The 20,669-nt window shown below is 42.3% G+C and overlaps 2 protein-coding genes across 2 annotated transcripts in view; one reads left to right on the top strand and one right to left on the bottom strand.

The window, feature by feature from the left end:
- Positions 1-2,665: 2,665 nt before the first annotated feature.
- Positions 2,666-15,244, bottom strand: LOC118207833. The gene is made up of 6 exons (XM_035381964.1): positions 15,099-15,244; positions 7,589-7,725; positions 5,269-5,634; positions 4,559-4,807; positions 3,621-3,729; positions 2,666-2,940 (listed from the first exon to the last, which is right to left on the bottom strand). Exons 2-6 carry the CDS (start codon positions 7,671-7,673, stop codon positions 2,925-2,927), a joined length of 825 nt encoding a protein of 274 aa, XP_035237855.1. The 5' UTR covers positions 7,674-7,725; positions 15,099-15,244; the 3' UTR covers positions 2,666-2,924.
- A 2,772-nt stretch (positions 15,245-18,016) lies between these two features.
- The window catches only part of psmc4 (proteasome 26S subunit, ATPase 4), a 9,136-nt gene continuing 6,483 nt past the window's right edge, over positions 18,017-20,669 (top strand). The window contains exons 1-4 of the mRNA XM_035429742.1: positions 18,017-18,092; positions 18,923-19,021; positions 19,673-19,859; positions 20,295-20,441. Of these exons, the coding sequence (XP_035285633.1) occupies positions 18,057-18,092; positions 18,923-19,021; positions 19,673-19,859; positions 20,295-20,441 (469 nt within the window). The 5' untranslated portion in view covers positions 18,017-18,056. The remainder of the gene's footprint in view (positions 18,093-18,922; positions 19,022-19,672; positions 19,860-20,294; positions 20,442-20,669) is intronic.

Here is a 20,669-nt window from a genome sequence, read left to right as displayed (position 1 = left end):
ACGACCGCCTGTGGTCGCGAAGCACCTTTCCGTCCACAGCACAACACAACACGCATAGATACGCTTCAGTTCTGATTGGTCAGAATCTGTCCTCAGAACTACAATCTGTTCTTTTAACATTATATAATATGCAATGTCCATATTCAAGATTTTACATCTCAGTTTTATATAAATGAATTACAAGGCAGCAAAAATATATATTTTTGTTAAATTGAAATATCGTTTTTTTTTTTTTTTTGCCGTGTGTAGAGTGACTTTCAATTCAACCTGTGAACCGGGGTGAGGCACTGTGTGCTTGTGTTGATGGATCCGCGTAAAATGAGTCATATATCCAGTCATTCATACACGAGTGTTTATTCTTCTTCTGAACGGTCTATGTTCTGAACACAGCTGGAACAATCCTCCAGCTACATGACCCTCGTGAGCCCCAGAGATTAGTGTCCTATTTAAACGCGTAGGACAAGATGTGCTCTCTCTCTCTCTCTCTCTCTCTCTCTCTCTCTCTCTCTGTATATATATATATATATATATATTTTTTTTTTTTTTCCCTTTTTATTTTGTTTCACGGATTGACTGCCATTTGAAACGTTAAAAAAAAAACAAGAGTACAGCTTCTGCTCCTCCTACCCTACCCCCTCCCCCCTTCTGCCTCGCCTGTTTTGACATTAGCTGAGTTTCTAAGGAAGTTGTTTGAAGTGCCTCTTAAGCTAAAGAGACCCTGTCAATCCGTTGTGTGCTATATGTTATTGTATTATGAGGCTTTCTGCTCCAGTTCTCTCCTACGGCCAAAGTGCTGAAAGGGTGTTTTGGGGGAAAGCATGATGGTTGCAATAACAGTAATAATAATGTTTTCTTTATTTATTTTTACACATTTCTACAGTCAGCTGTAAGTGGGGGCTATTTAGTTGCCTTGTTTGAGAAAGGAAATGTAACTAGGACAGAAGGGCCCCACATCCGCTTTTCTGCCATTTTTAGGCATAGATCTTATTTGAATGAAACACCACCTCTGGTTATATATAAATAAATAAATAAATAAACAAACAAATGGTTAATGCATGAATTGCTAACGCTAATTCTTGTGACGCCAGACTGTTGTGAAGCCTCACTCTTGCTCTCTGTCCCCTCCTCACACAGGCATTTGTCACAGTCATCCAGTCTAAATTACCAGCTCTGTTCTTTTTCCCTGGAGGTGACCGGGATCCTAATTAAGATTATGGAAACTCGCTCCCTCATCCCTCAGAGTCAGAAGCATAGCCGCGATGACGGGCGCACATAGACAAACATGTCAGCCGGCTGCCCTGTGGAACCTTTCCCAGAAATTTCCCCGCCATACCCTGTCCTCAAATTCTATACGATGCTAGTTTTGCACAGACCACGACTCTCTAAAGGTCCAGGAAACTGAAAGCTGTGAATTCTTTCATGGTGTGTTTTGTTTTAATACATTTTTTTTTTTTTTTTTGGCAAATGAAGAAAAAAAAAATAGGTCTACAAAAGCCTATGTAGAAATTGGCTTGCCTTCCCCCCCCCCTGGGCTAAACACCAGGTTTTCAGTGGGCGGGGTTAACTGGGTGCTAGTTATGTTCTTCTAAAAGAAAATGAAGTGACGCTCTTAACCAAGGAACTGAAAGCTGAACGAGTTCCCTCCAGATAAGGAGTCAGAAGAAAACACTTAAAGTAGTACAGATGGGAAATACCAATAACATTTAAGCCACAGGAGGATGGCATGTTAAATCTCAACACTTTTATTTTGACATTGTTCATTGCTATACTAGGTTTAGTAGCCTTTCTCCATGGTCAGAATACCCATAATGCCCCTCAAAAAACAATAACCTGTCAAAGACTGCATAATAGCGTTATTATTTTTATTTGGTTTTATTATTATTTATTTGTAAAAAATTTTTTAAAAAAGTCTTGCTCATTGATATTTAAATATACAGTAGTATCTACTATGAATATTTTTGTCTATAAAAAATCTATTACCTCTAAAAAATAACCATCTTGCACTAAAAAGGCAGCTTTCTATGTACAGTTATAGTATTAGCTGGCTGATCAGTTAAGATGATGTCAGTACCGTTAGACATGATCATGATTTTCAAAAAATGCTTCTGACAAGTTAAACCGAAAAAAACTACAGGCTGATGGCTAATTACACTACATTCCATTTATTTGACACTTCTGTCCAAAGTGACATAGAATAAGTGCATACCGAAGGTCATTGGAACAACTACAAAACACAGGTCCGATAAGATACAATACTCATTATGTAACAGTTATTCATAGCCATGAACACATTAAGTCCAGTTCACGCAGTAAGCACAGGCTAGGTCAGAGGGTAATGTTAAGTCGAACGAGGAGACATTAAGTGCTGGATGGAGCTACATGAAAAATTAAAGTGGTACAGGAGGTGCATGTGTATCATGAAAGTGCTACAGGAGTGGAAGGATATAGGTGACAAGAGTGATCCTAGATTGGGAGTGCCCTGCAGAGTAGTGATAGTTAGGCCAGGTACAGTCTGAGGAGATGTGTCTTCGGACCATGGCAGAAGATGGGCAATGACTGAGTGGTCCGTAGAGGAGCAGGGAGTTCGTTCCACCACTGGGGGGAGCTAGGGTGGAGAAGCTCCGTGGCAGGGATGAGCGAAAACCATTCACCCGGATGGCAGGGAGTGCAAGTTGCCCCTGCTGCAGCAGAGCGGAGTGGTCGAGCTGGCGTGTAGGATTGAATCATGTCCTGTATGTAGGCGGGGGGCTGTCCTGTTGGCTGCAGTGCAGGTGAGGGTCAGGACTTTTTCTCCACAGTAACATCGTTTCAGCCAGGTACTCCTAGATTGACAGCAGACGTGAACGCGACGAGCAGATCTCTCCTTGTGAACGCAGGCAAACAGCTGAAGGTGATCCCGGCTCGTTTAGCGTTGCGTCAGCATATTAGCGAACTCCGTGACTGAGAGAGAAGACAAAAAAACAGCCAGAAGTTAAGGAACAGCTAAAAACAGCTAAGGAAGTTATTTCTCTGAGCTACACAGACGGAGGCAGGGGAACCAACTGTCCTCCCAACTGCCGAATGGAACCGGTATTTTTGAAGCCCCCGCCCCGCCCCCGCACGTCTCCGTTGTTTCTGAATCATTAAATCGTGTCACGGGGAGACGAACGCAGACTCCAATAACATGATTTCACAATTTCCACACGCGTTGGGCCGAGAGTGCAGGGGAGGTGTTGCTGCGCTACTGCGGTCTGGCTTTAGTGAGAAAAGCAGGCCGTTGACGCGGCAACCAACCCCCCCCCCCCCCCCCCCGCATACCATCTTTCGCAGAAACTGGTTCTGATTCTCTGCTGTGATGCAACAAAAATGTCATTTTGATTCAGGAAAGTGCGCGTTCACGATCTTCGGACGTCCGGGCCGGGGCCCACACAATGAAATGTAAAATCAACTCATCACAGAGTACTTTGAACTCTGTGGTCCCTGGTGGACTAAGCTAAACTCTTTGTTGAGTTCCATTAAGGCTGGAGGTTTTAGTGTGCGGGTTTTCCCTTCTTTTTAAATAAAGTGAATAATCTGAGGAAGAAAAGACGAGGCTTCCTTCTGGCAGGTGCACAATAGATAAAGGCAGCAGTTAGAATCACCTTTTTACACGCCCAGATGTCGTGATGAGATGTGCAGTCAGGGAGATGACTAAAACGATGAAGGGCACAAGCAGTATGGCGACATAGAGCAAGACTGGCTCGGGGAGCGCTGTAAAAAAAAAGAAAAGAAAAAAAGAAAAAAGTAAAAACAGAGAGGTGTTAAGTGGCGCACGCGGTGAGCGTAGAGGAAATGGAACTCGCAGACGTGATGAGCGCTCAGCCCACAGCGCCCACGCCGCGCAGAAACAGCGTCACGCTCGCGTCTGATCTCCAGCCACCACCGTGTTGTTTCACCCAAAACACACCTCGGGGCCCCAGTAAAATGGCCCCCTGCTGAAAGGAAGCCAGAATCCTGGTTAAAGAAATGACAGATCCGTTTGCGGGTTCGTAAACATGACAAAGAGGCTGTCTATTGGCTACCTGTCCCTGTCCCCCCCTCCCCCCCCCCCCCCATTCATTACTTTGTCGTTGATACATGTAAAAAAAAAGAAGGTAAGCATGCGTCTTTGTCTCCTGGCTTAATGAGCTCTTTAAATGCAAGGTGGAAGAAAAGATTTTGCGCAGTGCCTGAAACATGTTGGAAGTGCAGTGTAGTCCTGGGTGCTGTGACTGGCGGGGGTGCAGTATAACGGGTGAGGGAACTGGCCTTGTAGCCTAAGGGTCACGGGTTTGATTCCTGGGCAGGGCACTGCCGTTGTACCCTTGAGCAAGGTGCTTAACCTGCATTGCTTCGCTATACATCCGGCTGTACAAATGGATGCTATACAAAAGCTGTGGAAGTCGCTCTGGATAACGGCCTCTGCTAATTGCCTGTAATGTAATGTAATGTAATGCAGTGTAATGCAGTGTAATGTAATGTAATGCAGTGTAATGTAAAGTAATGTAATGTAATGCAGTGGCTGGAAGCCCTGGCTCTGTGTAGCAGAAAGCTCACTCACGCTGGATGGAGTAGGTCTTTTTCAGGATGAAGCCCGAGCTGTGATTGAGCCGGCACTCCATGTTGTGGGCGACAGGGACGGGGACGAGGAGTGACAGCGTGACGTGGGGGGCGGGGGTGTGGTTTTGGGCAGTCAGAACGTGCACGCCATCCCGGAACACACTCAGGCGGAACCCGGGGTCCGGGGACACTTTGACGGAGCACAGCAGTTCGCTCACCATCCCAGGGGCAAGGTCAAAGGTAATAGAATCTGGGGTATGCGTGCATACGCACGCATGCACGCACGCACACACACGCAGACACACGCACACACACACACACACACAGAAGAAGCATGAAAAATGTACTAGGTTAGTAGGTTAGCTAAATGGTCAAAATTGTGGTTGAGGATTTTCACTCTGTTACAAGGTTATTGGGGGGGGGTCTAAGGGAAATCATCAAGTGGTCCCCCCGCAATATTATCACATTGTTTTGGCTGTTTGTTGTCTCCCCCAAAATTGAAATAAAATCAAATGTTTGTTACTGCACAAAATTAGTATTGTACTGTATAAAACTGAGTATTGTACCTTATCGAACGTGTGTTTACTTTCAAAGTTGTTCCAGTGACCTTGATGTGCGCTTCTGTGCATCGCTCTGGATAAGAGCGTCTGCTAAATGGCGGTGATGTGATGTGATGTGACGTGACGTGATGTAAAAGCACATGCAGATTACCGTGTAACAGAAGCAGAACTCCTCCTCCTCTCTTTCTCTGGGGCTCCTGTCGCGTTTCGTACGACAGCATGCAGCGGTACCTCTGGCTGTCCCTCCAGGTCGCGTTTTGCAAAACCACGGACTTGTTCTCCGAGGTGCTGCTTCTGTCAAGGGCCACGACCCGGTTCTTGTACTCAGGCCGAGCCTGGGTGTCGGGGTAGGCGTACAGGTCCTGCCCGTTGGGCCCGGTGTGGTACCAGTACAGGATCACCCCGGTCACCTTCTGGTCTTCGGTGTGCGAGAAGTTGCAGGCCAGAGTGGCGTTGTGATTCAGCCTCGACACAACCACATTCGGGCTCTGGGTCACCATGATCTGACCCCAGTTCCCTGGGGGGGGGAAGAGTGAAAACAACATTAATATCATTCGTTCATTATATCCGATATACGATTAATCAAAACTTCTTTTTCTGTTATGTATACAAGGCTGTGGTTACTGCGATATTCCACTGTACTCCAGTCCTGTTCTGTGTTTTTATGGGTTTAGTGTTCCTGAGTTTCAGTGGAAAAGTACATTTTCCTTTTGGGATTAATAAAGATTTAATCTCATCTCTTTACATCTCTTTTCATACATAATTTGATATTGGGTAGTCTTCTGGTTTAATCGATTAGAACAAAGTAATATGTATATGGGAATATGCCCCTTAAAAGATTATACACAGTATGCACATAAATAAGCCAGTGTTCTTGTGGGTTAAGGAAGCATTTCTTGAGGAATAATGTGTAGGAAATAGAGATTAAATGTGTGTCTTTTTTTAAATAAAATTTGTTCATTTTCATGAGGAATCCAATATTCTGGCAAAGGCTGTACAGAGAGCAGACAAATATTTATTTGTGTTGGATGAGAATGTTTTCTGCTTATATGTTCAGAGAGGAAAAGATTGTCTCCCCTCACTCATTGCAATTTATCCTGTTTTAACAGGATCTTTTTTGTTTATGGCTGTCCCCTTGCAGTTACACTAACTGTAACCCTAACCCTAACTTAGCTTAACTTAGTTTAGCTTAGTTTACCTTAACTTAACTTAGTTTAGCTTAACTTAACTTAAAGGCGAATTACACTTTATTACACTTCTGCTTCTCATGACTGATATTGTCCTTCTAATGAATGTGGCGCCGTTCATTTTTCGATTAGTTATTTCATTTTACATGACTTACGTTAGAAAGACCTATTTTTTTTTTGCGCAAGTCCACATAGTAGTACGGTTTCTGGTTTTTTCTTCTTCTTCAATTTCGTTTCGCGGCAAAATCGCGAAGAAGCGAAGCAAAACATTCCATTAACTTTGCGTTGAAATGGAACAAACTAACGTCTGCTAGCTTTTGTTTGATGCGATATCGGTGTAATACCCGGCCGTTATAATGAACCCATTAAGCTTGCCTTGAAAGCACATTTTCATAGTTTTCCACACAATGCAACTTTGTGCCAGACGTGGCTGGGTGTAATCAGAAACCCCAACATAACAGCCAAATAAGTTCGCAAACGAGGACTAAGGGTATGCAGCGACTACTTTGAAGGCACCGACTACCAATTAAGGCGACCGTCTGAAGCCTGGAGCTGTACCCACCGTTTTCCCATCGTTGGTCGAACCGCTTGAGGTAGGTACTATGCGGGCTGGCTGATGCTATTGTGTCTGTCTGTGATGGTCGAAAAAGCATCGCTAAAGTGCCCTCTAGAGTGGTGAAATCGAGAGGAAGTGCCCTATTGGCTGCCCTTCACATGGGAAAAAAATGACTGAGTGCCCTCTAGGGTGCCCCTTCATGCAATAAATTATGATGACGTGCCCTCTAGAGCAAGAAAATTTGATAACGTGTCTTAATGAGGGTGCTTCTAGTGGAGAAAACATGATGCAGTGCCCTATAAGGTGCCCTTACAATGGTCTAAACTTGACGTTCCCTATGGGTGCCCTTCCAATGGAAAAGGGTGCCATTATTATATGCCCTCTATGCCGCCCCTACATGACAGTGTCCCAAAGGGTGCCCTTTCCAGTAGAGAAAATGGGATGCACTGCTGTATAGGGCAGTGGTTCTCAACCTCGGTCCTGGGGGCCCACTGTGTATGCTGGTGATTGCAAACAATCACTTTAAAAAAACATAATGAAATAACTAATTAAAAAATGAAGGACGACACATTCATTAGAAGGACAATATCAGTCATGAGAAGCAGAAGTGTTATAAAGTATAATTCCCCCTGTAACTTAACTTAGTTTACCTTAACTTAAATTAACTTAGCTTAGTTTAGCTTAACTGAACTCATCTTAACTTAAAGGAATGTGTTGCACAAACTCACCTTGCTGCAGAAGCAGCAGCACAGTCAGACAGAGCCACCTGGATTTCCTTGGAGCAGGACTTCGGCCGTGAGCACACATGGACATGGTCTTCCTGCCTTCTCACACCCTGTGTTTCTCGGACCCCTCACAGCTATAACTACAAGATTGAAGGCATACTTCAGCTTCGGTGAAGAAGCAAAGACATGCACACATGCGATAACGTCTCTGCCCCTTGCCTTGAAACATTGACCAATTCCACACCACTTCCACATTGTTATTAGTTCATTTTTATGCATTCTTTGTCAAAATCTTTGACAGTGGCATGATTGTCGGTGCCAAACGTGGTGATTCCAGCATCTCAGAAACAGCTGCCCTTCTGGGACTTTATTCATTACAGACCAGTGGCGGCTGGTGACTCAAAAAATTGGGGAGGACAGGAAGAAAACCAACCCACGGCATCGTGTTATTTTACACTAGTTGGCTACTTATCTCTACTTTCTTATGTTCAAGTTATGTTATGTTATTATGTTCAAATGTAGCAATAATCCAACTAGCAACCTAATGCAAACTTACTATACAACTAAGGTAAGTAATGCACCTGAGGTTTATCCCCATCTTCCGTAAGGAACAAATATCATATTATCATTTATACAACGGCTTGGCTGAATATTCGATTCTGATTGGTCCAAGGGTGGGCATTACTTCTCAGTAAAGGGACACCTTGGCCTTCAAACAGTTCTAAAATAAATACGCTAAAAAATCCAGCATCCTAAAGCAGTTTAAACTGCAACATTATTCTTTCGCTATTGAATTGTTGTTACCCCCCAAATCGGAATTGTCCCTTATTTGGACAGTAGAATAGGTGTTCCGCATTTAACTCCTGGGTACGGGAGGAATTTTCATCCGTATGTTTGTGAACGATTGCGTTTATAGTAACCGCTGTTTTAAATACAATTCAATAGTTGGCTAGCTAGCTAGCCGGGATAACAAGCATGCCGTGAGACCATTCTGACCTAAAACCAAGAATTTTAATATTGGCTAGGTGACAAGTGACGGCGAACCTGTCATAAAGCTAGCTGGCATTCAAAACCCGTTTCAGAGGGTCTTAGAAAGACGTTATGTCTACACTGCGCGACCACACCATTTAAAAAGCAAGACAGTGTTAGGGAGATTAATTTGATTGACTTATGGTTTCATGCAGTTTTATTAAATAATGTAATGACAAAATTGACCAAAATTGGTACTAACTGTATGGTATAAAACGAGAAGGAACTATTTTTTCTTGATAGAATCATTGTTTTCATAGAATTAACGACCAGAGGTTTTTGCTTAACAACGGTGCAAATGGAACTACCAACCAGAGTTTTGCTTGACAACGGTAAAATAATATGCCCAAACGCCTGCGGAAGATTATTTCACTTTCAGCTGATTAAATCGAAAAAAATAAATAAATATAAAAGTAACCATATATAGTCTATGTTGGTAACCCGCTGTATAAGTGGAATAAACCCCTCTGGGCTGTCCCGTTATTGGAAAATAATGTAGCCTACTTCGGAGCTGGTTAAGCGACCCTACATTATTTTCCAATAACAGGACAGCCCGTCGTGGTTTATTCATTATATCATACCATATTACAACACAAAGGATGAATATAAAAAGGGGCCAGGTGAACGAAAGGGAAAGACACGTCTAATCACTGCTGGCTCTGGATGGGAATGAACCTCGTGTGTGCATAATGTGTCACTAGAATTAGCATTTTTGATCATGGTTATCTGTGGAGCTGGTCGTCCAGCAGTCTTGATCCTCACCTGCTGCGTAATCCAAACTGTGGAATGGCGGTGACAACAAGTAATCCACAAGATATTCTTCCCCATCCCACTCTCTGCGTCTGCGTCCGTGCCTCTCTGTGACCCCCTCACTCACGCTGCCGTTAATTGCCTCGTTAGCAATAGCAGCACCACTCCATCAAAATCCATTCTCGCCGTTAGCTCAGTCCCTCAGGGCTGCTACAACAAGCTAACTGTTGCGTTGGCTAACGCAAGTAGCTAGCTACTGTTCGATAAATAAGGGAAACGTAAATCTGAAAAAAGGAAATTTTGACAACCTCCTCTGCCTCTATGGACCAGTCCCCTCTTGTTGAAAAGGCTTAAATAAAATGTAATTTTTAGTGATGTGTTTTAAAAGTAGTTCGCAACGTTTGCACGTTATAATACAATACAGTGGAAGAGAATTGAAGATGAAATTTGGAAATTATCATTGGAGCAACGCGATGTCAATATTGTATTCTGGTTGTTGATTGGTTAGAGAGGACGTCCTCCCTCGGAGCATCATTTTACGTGTTTTGGCCAATAACAGATTAGCATGAAAAAAAAAGACGTACATTAAATTGATATAAGCCCTAAGGAGGACAGCAGGAGCCCGTCCTCCTCTGCCCCCCACCACCACTTCACACAGACTGCCCTTTCCCCTCTTGCTTGCCCTGCAGGTGTCGCTGTTGAAGCATTTTAATCAGAATTTCAATAATGGATTTTTTCCAAAGAGAGAAAAAATATTTTATAAATGATACTGAGATTTGGTAATGGTTCATTTCAACCAATTACCGTTTTTTATATTTTGATCTCCCTCTTGCCTCTCAAAAATAGAGGAGGAGCAACCTCCTCTGCCTCTATGGACCAGCCTCCTCTGTTACAGACTAGCGTTCACACAGAATGATGTGAAAAATGAAAAACATCCGGTGAGTGGTAGTTCTGTGGTTGAAAACACTTTGTTAATGTGAGATCAGAGGGGAATTGGCCGACTTGTTCAAGCTAACAGAAAGGACAAAAATGCTCAAATCACAGCTTTTTTACAAAACATTATTGGTACATTAAGAAGCAAGAATGCACTGGTGAGCTCAGCAACACCAAAAAACCTGGTAGGTCACTGAAGACTGTAGTGAATGACCAAAGAATGCTTTCATTTGTGAAGAAAAATCCACATTTAAACTGTTGAACAGATCAAGAATAAAGTTAAATAAAGTTTCTGTCTGTCTGTCTGTCTATCTATCTATCTATCTATCACCTCAGAGGGCTCACAGCAAGATGCAAACCACTGATAAGGGCCTTTCTATACCTCTGCAGAATACTGGTATAAATGGGTCTGCGTAGGTGTTGTGCAGCATATGTTTCATACGTAGAAGTTGCAGACCACATACATGTAGACGTCACGTACCTCTCCAAGAATTTAAAAACGCATACTCTAGAGTTAGCAACCAGCGGCAACGTATGCCACTCAGACAATGGTTGTTTGATTGGCGGTGTGAGATGGGATTTCCACCGAAGAACACCCATTCACTTCCTGTCGTGAATTTTAAACAGCAAATATTAAACAGCTTCATGAGAGATTTGTGGATACCAGGACCTGTACGATTTGTCAAGCAAAGACTACAGAGATAGTCACATGACTTTAAATTCATGGAAGGAGATAAGTGGGACATTTTATTTGTATCACAAATGTCCTAGATGATGTTTATTTATGTTCCCAATGTTTAAGCTCTGAATTATTTAGCTTTAAAATATTGTAGCACTTTCATACTCATTGTAATTAAACACGTTACAACTAAATTAGAATGATTGTGGTTCTCAACCTTGGTCCTAGGGACCCGCTGTGCATGTTGGTTTTTGTTCCAACCACAACTGCAATCCACAGAATTTCAACAAGCTATTAATTTGTCATAATTAGGAGCTTTTTCATGGTTCATGAGGGATTACTTACCCTCAAAAGCCCCATTATGTCAGAAATGAAACATGGTGGAGGTAGTGTTATGGCCTGGGCATGTATGGCACTGGAACTGGCTCACTTGTCTTTATTGATGACGTGTCTGCAAATGCCTGAATATCATTGGATGCCGTTTCACCTGGCAATGAGTGGCAGCGGTACACTGTAGCACTGTGCCCCCCCCCCCCCCCCCCCCAGCTTTTATCATTAGCCCAACATATTGATCCAGTGTAGTATTGTTAATGTGGAAAAGCAATTCTACCTGTGACGTGAATATTCCAGTAACTTTGTGAAGTTGGGCCAATGAAGCAGTGGTAGCCTTATTGCAAATGGAAATGCAATTAAGAGTGTACTAGCTGCAAGCATGTGTCCACTCGGACAAACGCCGGGATCCAAAGAATGTTATCAAAAGTGCAGAAGCATTGCTTTGTGAAATGTTTTTAATTGAATATTTGAACATTCAAGAAGTTATAGGCTAGGGAAAAACTGACTAAGTGTCGTATATATTTAGAGTTGCACATTTTTATTCAGTTAATATCTGTGTTTATTTTCTTTGTATTTTCTGTACCATGTGAACATTACATGAGACAGAAATAAAAACAAACAACACAAAAAAAAACAATTTTATAAGTAACTGTAATGCCTTCGCATGAAAACGACTGCATGAAAATATTTTATGCTAACATCTGAACTGAACCTAGCTCTGCTACAGAATCAAACCAGCAGGAAATAGAAAGTCCCTGACAAATGTTCCACTGAAAAACCACAATTGTTCCAGCCTCAAAGTATGTTCCTGACTGCACACCGTTATTTAATTAATTTTAAATTCTACTGTTCCTGAGACTGGCTTCTCTTTGATTGCAGGGGTAAGGTTACGTGTACAGGAGGAACAGCTCCCTAAATTAAGCAAGTATAACAACTGAACCCCCTTGCACAAAAATGTGAAACACTTCAAGAGGAGTGTTTCAAGCGGTGCGAATCTGCTTCTTAATGCCAAGAGGACAGACCCCCCCACACCCTTGACCAATAAGACATTGTTTTCATTCACCTGAGGAGGCTCCAAGAAAATCAAGCAGATCAAAACCCCAAGATGCCAAAAAATGTCATCTCGAGGTTTTGCTCTGCTTTACTTTTGCCAAAATGTTTGGTGTGAAATTATTATTGAAAGAGTACAATTCACTCAAATACAGGATATTTGATGGCCGTCAGGGTCCTGTGAACTCTATTAGATTTGAATTAACATTGAGCATAAAGGTAACCTAATGAACGATCTGTGTTGAAAACAGAAGTAAATACCACTATACAGCTAACTTAGCTGAGCACAGCAGTACGTTACCCGCAAAAGGAAGCACAAAAATACATTTGTGTTATTCATATATGGGTCACAGTATGTGGCTTTTTGAATGTTCCATATCCAGGAAATGTACAGACATTGCGCATGGATGGGATGGCCTGGGGTGGTGGGGTGGCGGTGGTCGTGAGATGTTTTCAGGTGACCTAAAATCCCTGATGGCACTGCCCCTGCCCAGAAGCCCTTCATCCTGTCACATGCTCAGATAAACAGCAACATTCGCTGGAGCTGAAGACCCCATATGCCCCCTTCTGTTTTGAAGCAGTGGATTTAAATAAAATAAAAAATATATATAATAAAACATTTTTTTTGCTATGCTACGACAGACAACCACGCACCGCCGTCCGAAATAACCATTTGTAAAGTGTTATGAAAATAATAATTTTATGAATGTTTAATAACCATTGGTTATCGTCTCGCAATGTTATGATAAATTCCTGTAGTCAGAACGTTAGCTAGCTAGCCTACATTCTGTGCATTAGCTAGCGAACAGCTCATACATTCTGAGCATATTCCACTCGCTAGCTTTGCGTAAAGTTAGGATCCGTTAATGTTCCCATCAGTTGTTAATGTTCCCATCAGTTGTTGATGTGACACTTATTTTATTGTAACACCGTACCAATAATATTTTTTACAGTCTCTGATAATAACACTTCACTTCAGCCAGGACATGCATGAAAAGGTAACGTTAACGTCAATACGTCATTTTGCGCTGGAACTGCAATTGTGGAAATAAATAATATTTTGCTAAAAAGTGTCAGTGTTTGCATGGAGTGGAAACAAACGTTTTTGGTCAAAACGGGCCGATTTGCGAGTGCTAATCAATCAACCATCACTAACGTTAACTATCATAGCTAAGTTACCTGGAAAGTTAATTAGCTAGCCACACATTCACCCAGCGACCAACAATGGTGCTCACGAGCGTATTCAACTAACATTAATGTCTTTATTACGTTATATTTGTCAGACAGCCCACGTGAAGTCTGAGTAAAGTGTCAATCATTTATGTTGCGCTGCATGTGTAATTTATGTAGACAATAGTAGCTTTCATTTACTGAATATTCCTATAGTATACTGTAGCCTATAGCTGTACTTGCTTGTACCTGGAGGGCAGGGGAGAGGAAAAGAGATGACTGGAGAGGAGAGGAAAATATAGGACCAGAGGAGAGGAGGAGAGAGGGCTGGAGAGGAGAAGATAGGACGTGAGGAGAAAATGAGAGGAGAGCAGAGCAGAGCAAACGCCCCTGCTGCCCACCCAAGTTTACTTGTAAATATGTAAATAAAAACAACAATTTGCTAAACCTTGGCCACAATATCTGGACTTGTCTTCATATAACAATGCATAGATTTCTGTTTATATGATTATGGTTATGGTTGTACTTTATTAATCCCTAATCTCTGCCATTACATACAATGAAACAAGAAAAGGTAAAAAAAAAAAAGAGCAATGTAATACAATACACTATTAGACATTATTGTAATAAATAAATAAATAAATAAAAAGTTCCTCCCATGTGTAAAATTTAATTTTTAAATGTTTTAAAATGGCAGAAAATTAGTTTTCTAATTTTGAATTTTTTCTGGGGGGGGGACCCCCAGACCCCCAGGCAGATTTGGTCCCCCCCAATGTTGACTCCATGGCTACGGCCTTGCTATGCACCACGAAACATAAGCAGAAGCAATACATCAAACAGATGGAGAGGGTGTCAGTGAAGGCTTTTTGACAGACTGGTGTCCAAATCATAATTAAAGTATGTATTTCTTATGATTGCACTTCTGTGGAAAAGTAGACAATGTAGAAAATGTACATTAATGCTCACATTTCTTTAATGCTATTTGGTAATGAGAGACAATATATGGCCCATGAATTATATTAATTATCCTGCGAATGATATTTAAGCATTATATTTCAGCCCATCCTACCGTAGAAAAATCAGCATCTGGGCTTGTTTTATGAGACAATGAAACCTAGGCAGAACATGCATAGGGTTTGTATTGCTATTTCGTCTTTTACTTGGGTAAGGACAGTGCTGGTGACACGTGTACCAAAAATGTTTCGCTGCACATTATTAGCCGCAACGTAGCTCAGGAGGTAAGAGCGGTTGTCTAGCAGTCGGAGGGTTGTCGGTTCAATCCCGCGCCTTGGGTGTGTCAATGTGTCACTGAGCAAGACATTTCACCCCTAATTGCTCCCAATGAGCTGATTGGTACCTTGCAGGGCAGCCTTTCACCGTTGCCGTGTGAGTGAATGGGTGAATGAGAGGCATCAGTTGTGAAGTGCTTTGGATAAAAGCGCTATATAAATGCAGTCAATTTACCAATTTAAATTGTCAGAGGTTAATCAGTGTTTCTGGAAAAGATCAAACTGACTCAACACTCCAAATGACATAAAAACACAGCCAAGTCTGAAAAAAAGTACTCACTGTACAATGCCAAAGTGCCCGGGTCCAGAGTCGCAATAAGCCTGCTTCCTAGGCCCGTATTTCCTGAGAGTAATGTACCGCTCGCTAAAGGAAAAACCCGTTGTTTTTCTGTTGAACAGGAAACTCTTTCAGCCCCTGGGTTCCGGTATCACTTTAGCACCTATGAAACGGCTAGCCCACGTCAAATATATACGCTCGGCACTATAGGGATTTCAGTGCAATACAGAAATAAAATTTATGCAAAAATACTCAACATATATTCATCGCAGTTCTGAACAATACAAACCGTACATATGGTTAACGATTGCCATTTACCTCTGTTCCATCACACTGAATGGTGAAAGTGACATTTATTTGTGATAAAGATGTTCATTTAAAAAAAAATCCACTATAATGAAAGCATGGGAGCATAAATCATGATTATCAGTGAAAAATTAGAATGTCACAAGTTTTTCATGCAGAAGACTATTGATATGTATTGTTTTGAACTGACATTCTCACTTTCAATTTAACATTGAACATTCTCAATTCTCAATCAAGTTATTTATCTTTACCATATTACATTCACAGAAACCATATAGCTAAACAGAAATAAGGCAAATACAGATGAGGATCAACAAATATAATCACAAAACAAGCACAAAATTTACACTTTTAACTAAAAGTTATAAATGGGTCAATTTGACCCAAACTCAACACCAAGGTTTTTAAAAAAAAAAACATTTTTAACCAAATCTGGCATCATTACTCATTTTAATCAGGTGAATGCAAGTGAATGGACTTTTTCTAAAGCTGGCAGTATACTCAGTAAGAAGAAAGAACTTCAGGATTGAGAACCACCGGCGAACATGTCCACGAACACTGTTGTCGCTTAACTCAGTGAGAACACCGCACCGTTTAAGTCACTCCACGCCGCTGGGGCATGAATAATTACGAGGCAGCTATTAACCGGGGCTGGAATCTCAACCAGAGCTCAGTCTCGCGGCTACACCATGGATGTATAAATGGTAAATGGCAAATGGATGTATAAAGAGAAGGGCTACGTGAGATCGCAACACAAAACAAAAAGTTTAAAGTGTTTAAAGTGGCTTTAGTTTATCTGGCTATGCAAAAGAAGAAAAAAAAGGCGAAGATGGTACGTTCGCCCTATAAATCAGAGTAGGACAGTTTTGTCTGTACATTCGGCAAATGCGAGTTTAGACCTATTTTTATACGGTCTATGGTTTAGAGGAGGGGGTCCACTTTCTCTTATTTCCGAATGTGTGCTAGGCGTTTTAATGACTTGCTGAAACGAGTAGCACCATTCATCAAACATGCGGGAACTCACAGAATTTCTACAGAAGAGAGACACAATGCAATTTCAAGCACTGAAAACCCAAGATCTGAAACCCAAAAAGAGTCCTCTCAGTCAGCTGGTCATGAGACTCACTAACCAACTAAAACCAAACACTGACCAAACTCAGATCAGCGCTGCTTTAAAACCAGAGACTAGAGTAAACCAAATAATTAAACAAGCAAAAGATGCCTATCTGGAACACTGGAATAATGAAACCAAAACACAAAATAAACCTAATTGCTACTTGGCCGTAAATAGAGAATACGATTTGGCAGAGTATCTCTTCTCTGTCAGAGATAGAAAGCAGAGACAAATCCTGACCAAGTACAGGCTCAGTGACCACACCTTAGCAATTGAAAAAGGAAGGCACAAAAAAAAACATGGCTACCCAAAGAAGAACGTATATGTGGTCAATGCAAGACAGGAGAGGTAGAGACAGAGATGCACTTCCTGGTATATTGTGAAAAATATTCACAGATAAGGGAAACATATTTTAATAAGATCCAAAATTCAAAATTCCAAAACAAATTTCCCTCCCTAACAAATGAGCAAAAGCTGTGAGTCCTATTAGGAGAAGGACCGACAGCCTCACTCGCGGCTAAATACGTTTTTGCCTGTCACAGCCTGAGGGACAGTGGGTGAGCATCTAACAAACATATGTATGTGTGTGTGTATATATATATATGCATATGTGTGTGTGTATGTATATGTATGTATATATGTGTGTGCGTGTGTATGTATGTATGTTCGTATATATATATATATATATATATATATGTGTGTGTGTGTGTGTATGTGTGCATATATATATATGTCTGTGAGTATGCATATGTATGAGTATATATATAATACTCTTATTGAGAATTAATTTAGTTAATTAATAGATAATAAATATTATGTTACTGTCATGTATGCTGTTATTGTTGTTGCTGCTTGTTTTCTTTTTTCTTTTTAATTATATATTCTTACTGTGGTTGATTATTTTTATCACTAAGCTTTGGCAATATGTATTTTTAAGTATGTCATGCCAATAAAGCATTTGAATTTGAGACTGGCGTTAACTCCAGAGACTGTAAAAAAGTATACTGCCTACTTAAGTCGCTGCAAACCAGAATGTCAGCTAATGTAATGCCTAACCTGACACCTGCTGCTCAGTGTTGGAATTGCCAGTACAAAGACTGCAAAGGAGCAGATGTTTTTGAGTAATGAAATAGTGATTGCGGATAATATTGTGAACACATGACATGCTGCATGACCATTACCTCTTGTAGGTTTTGCCTGCATCTTCTGATCATAGGCCAAAAAATGCATTTATGATTATACACATTACTACTGCATTTATAAATTATTGCTTGGCACAACGCACAAAGAGTAACCATTCACTTTTGTATGATGTAAATATGATATTCTTAAAATAACTGGTAGGGACTGTGTTTGCATGTATCCAAACTTGCCTAGATATTGGGCTCATTTGACAGGTTGGATGAAAAAGGCGGTTTAAAAAAATAAATAAAATAAAAAAAGATACTACACTACCCATAACACCCTAGCACATATTTGACAGTGACGCCTTTTTCGCCTTTTCGTGTTTACGTCAAGACGTTCGTGAAAAGAAAACGAACATGGAGGAGATCGGGGTAATTGTTGAAAAAGCTCAGGTACGATCATGTAGTTATTGTTATTCACGTTAGTTCAACGATGGGCAAGTGTTTTATCTAAAATTATTTTTATTAACATTAGAACACCAGCCTCGTCGCTGTGATATCGCCCGGAGTTTTATCAAATGACAGAACTGTGGGACTTTCACTTGACTCGAAAAGATGCCAATTCATTCAGTGGCTAGACGGCTAACTCAGTTAGCCGAGAGGGTCTCTGGTGTAGTGTAGCTAGCTAGCTATTTGTTGAGCTGACCCTCTTGTAGCCGACGTTAGGCACTAGCTAGAATTGGCTAGGTTAATTACCAAAAGCCGCTTCGTGGTCAAATGAACTATTCACGCTAGCTAATAACTGTTGGTGAATTATATGCGTGTTTCATGAAAACTAGGCTAGATGGCTAGCTAACTAACGTTAGTTAAGCTACGTGGTTCGGTAGCCGGCTAAATTGGCTGTTGCAGTGCCAGTTAGCTGGCTAGCTTCACGTTTTACATATTTTTCCGCTACAGCCTGTGCATATATCAATATTTAGCTAGTCTTAGAGAATGTTATATTATTACCAATGTCTAGCTAAATATGCTGTTTCTGCGACCGGTTCAAAACGTGTATTTGCCAGACTCGGCTACCGTTAACTCGCTACCTAGTTAGGCAGATTTCCCACCGTCTTTATTTTTCAACGTGATGTTGTCTGCGAGTTAACAGGTGTGACGCTTAACCTTAACTGGTGCCTTAAAAATGTAACTCTGGCTGTTATTTTCTGTGGTACAGTGAGCTATGTTCGGCGCGCGTGTTATGGTTGTTGTGAATAATTATCTGAAAACCTGTCGTATTCCAGGACGAAGTGCCGGCCATGCTCACCTCCAGGCCGCAGACTGGCCTCTCCTTCCTGGCCCCAGAACCCGAGGACCTGGAGGACTTGTACAGCAGATACAAGGTCTGTGCAGTCTGGCTGCATAGTACCGTCCTGTTTCTGACTTTATTTAGTCTGGCTTCATAAAGTCTCGATTGTCGCCCTTTGAACTTGCCTCGATGTCACTGTGGTGTGTGTGCTTGCTCTGAAGTCCTCCAGGACTGGAGGTAAACCTGCAGACACTGCAGCCCTCCAGGACTGGAGTTAAATCTGCAGACACTGCGGCCCTCCAGGACTGGAGTTAAACCCGCAGACACTGCGGCCCTCCAGAACTGGAGTTAAACCTGCAGACACTGCGGCCCTCCAGGACCGGAGTTTGGCGCTCCTGTTTTATACTAAATAGATGCTGAACGCTTGCATTCCTTCTATCTTCCATTTTACTTAATTACAGGAGGTTCACAACAGGAGCTGCTGGCACTTTTTCTGAACGTCAAATGAAATCGTATCTTGCTTGGTTATGAGGTTATGCCCCTCAGTGTATTTTTTGAATGTGTGTCAGATTGGAGTGTTCGTGTATAAAAGGAATGGAGACTTGGCTTTCAGTTAATATTTAGAACATGGATGTAGATGTCCGTTTAGCCTACAGTATCTGCTGTGTTGTTGGCTGCTGTTCCTGATGATGTCATCGATGCCATGCTTATGCCACTCCCCTTCGTCCCTCGCTGCCCCTATTAGAAGCTGCAGCAGGAGCTGGAGTTCCTGGAGGTGCAGGAGGAGTACATCAAAGACGAGCAGAAGAACCTGAAGAAGGAGTTTCTGCATGCCCAGGAGGAGGTGAAAAGGATACAGAGCATCCCCCTGGTCATTGGCCAGTTCCTGGAGGCCGTGGACCAGAACACTGCCATCGTCGGCTCCACTACAGGTGCATGCGCACACGTGCACATACACAAACACACTTACACACATGCACGCAAATCCACATGCACACACACGTGAACACTCCTACACACGTGCATATACACAAACACACACACACACACACACACCCACACACAAAGCAAAGTTCCAAGTTGCAACAACTGAGACCACTTTGCTGCATGTGTAAAAGAAGCACGCGCAGTGAATGTCGCTTGCCATCGTATCGTTGTTGAGTATCTGTCGCATCGTCACTCCCCCATAACTCTAACTTCCTGTCCCCATAACTCTGACTTCCTGTGCCCATAACTCTAACTTCCTGTCACCATAACTCTAACTTCCTGTCACCATAACTCTAACTTCCTGTCCCAAGGCTCGAGTATTGTCACGCCCTTGTAACTCTAACTTCCTGCCCCCGTAACTCTTAACTTCCTGTCCGCAGGCTCGAACTACTACGTGCGGATCCTGAGCACCATCGACCGGGAGCTGCTGAAGCCCAACGCCTCGGTGGCGCTGCACAAGCACAGCAACGCGCTGGTGGACGTGCTGCCCCCGGAGGCCGACAGCAGCATCATGATGCTCACCGCAGGTCAGCGCCCGGGAGACGCGCGCGCGCCCCTTACCGCCCTCGCCGCCGCCGCCGCCGCCGCTGCCGCGGCTCTCCCGACGCCCGCGTTAAGACGTCCTTTCTGTGTGACGCATCACGCGCGCGCTCACACCGTTCGCTTCGGTTTCCACCTGATTCGCTCTCTGCTTGAACCCGCATCGCCCAAAGGCTAGCATTGCTAGCACTGATGTCTGAAAACAGTGGGTCTCT

Source organism: Anguilla anguilla, chromosome 1 (assembly GCF_013347855.1).
Source record: "Anguilla anguilla isolate fAngAng1 chromosome 1, fAngAng1.pri, whole genome shotgun sequence".
In the NCBI taxonomy this organism is placed as follows: domain Eukaryota; kingdom Metazoa; phylum Chordata; class Actinopteri; order Anguilliformes; family Anguillidae; genus Anguilla; species Anguilla anguilla.
This window is presented reverse-complemented; position numbering and strand designations above follow the sequence as displayed.

Coding starts and splice junctions, on each gene's coding strand:
- LOC118207833 (XM_035381964.1), bottom strand. CDS start 7,673: ATGTCCATGTGTGCTCACGGCCGAAGTCCTGCTCCAAGGAAATCCAGG. Junction 4,808..5,268: donor AGTTCTGCTTCTGTTACACG/GTAATCTGCATG, acceptor CGCATACCCCAG/ATTCTATTACCTTTGACCTT. Junction 3,730..4,558: donor AAAGACCTACTCCATCCAGC/GTGAGTGAGCTT, acceptor TTTTTTTTACAG/CGCTCCCCGAGCCAGTCTTG.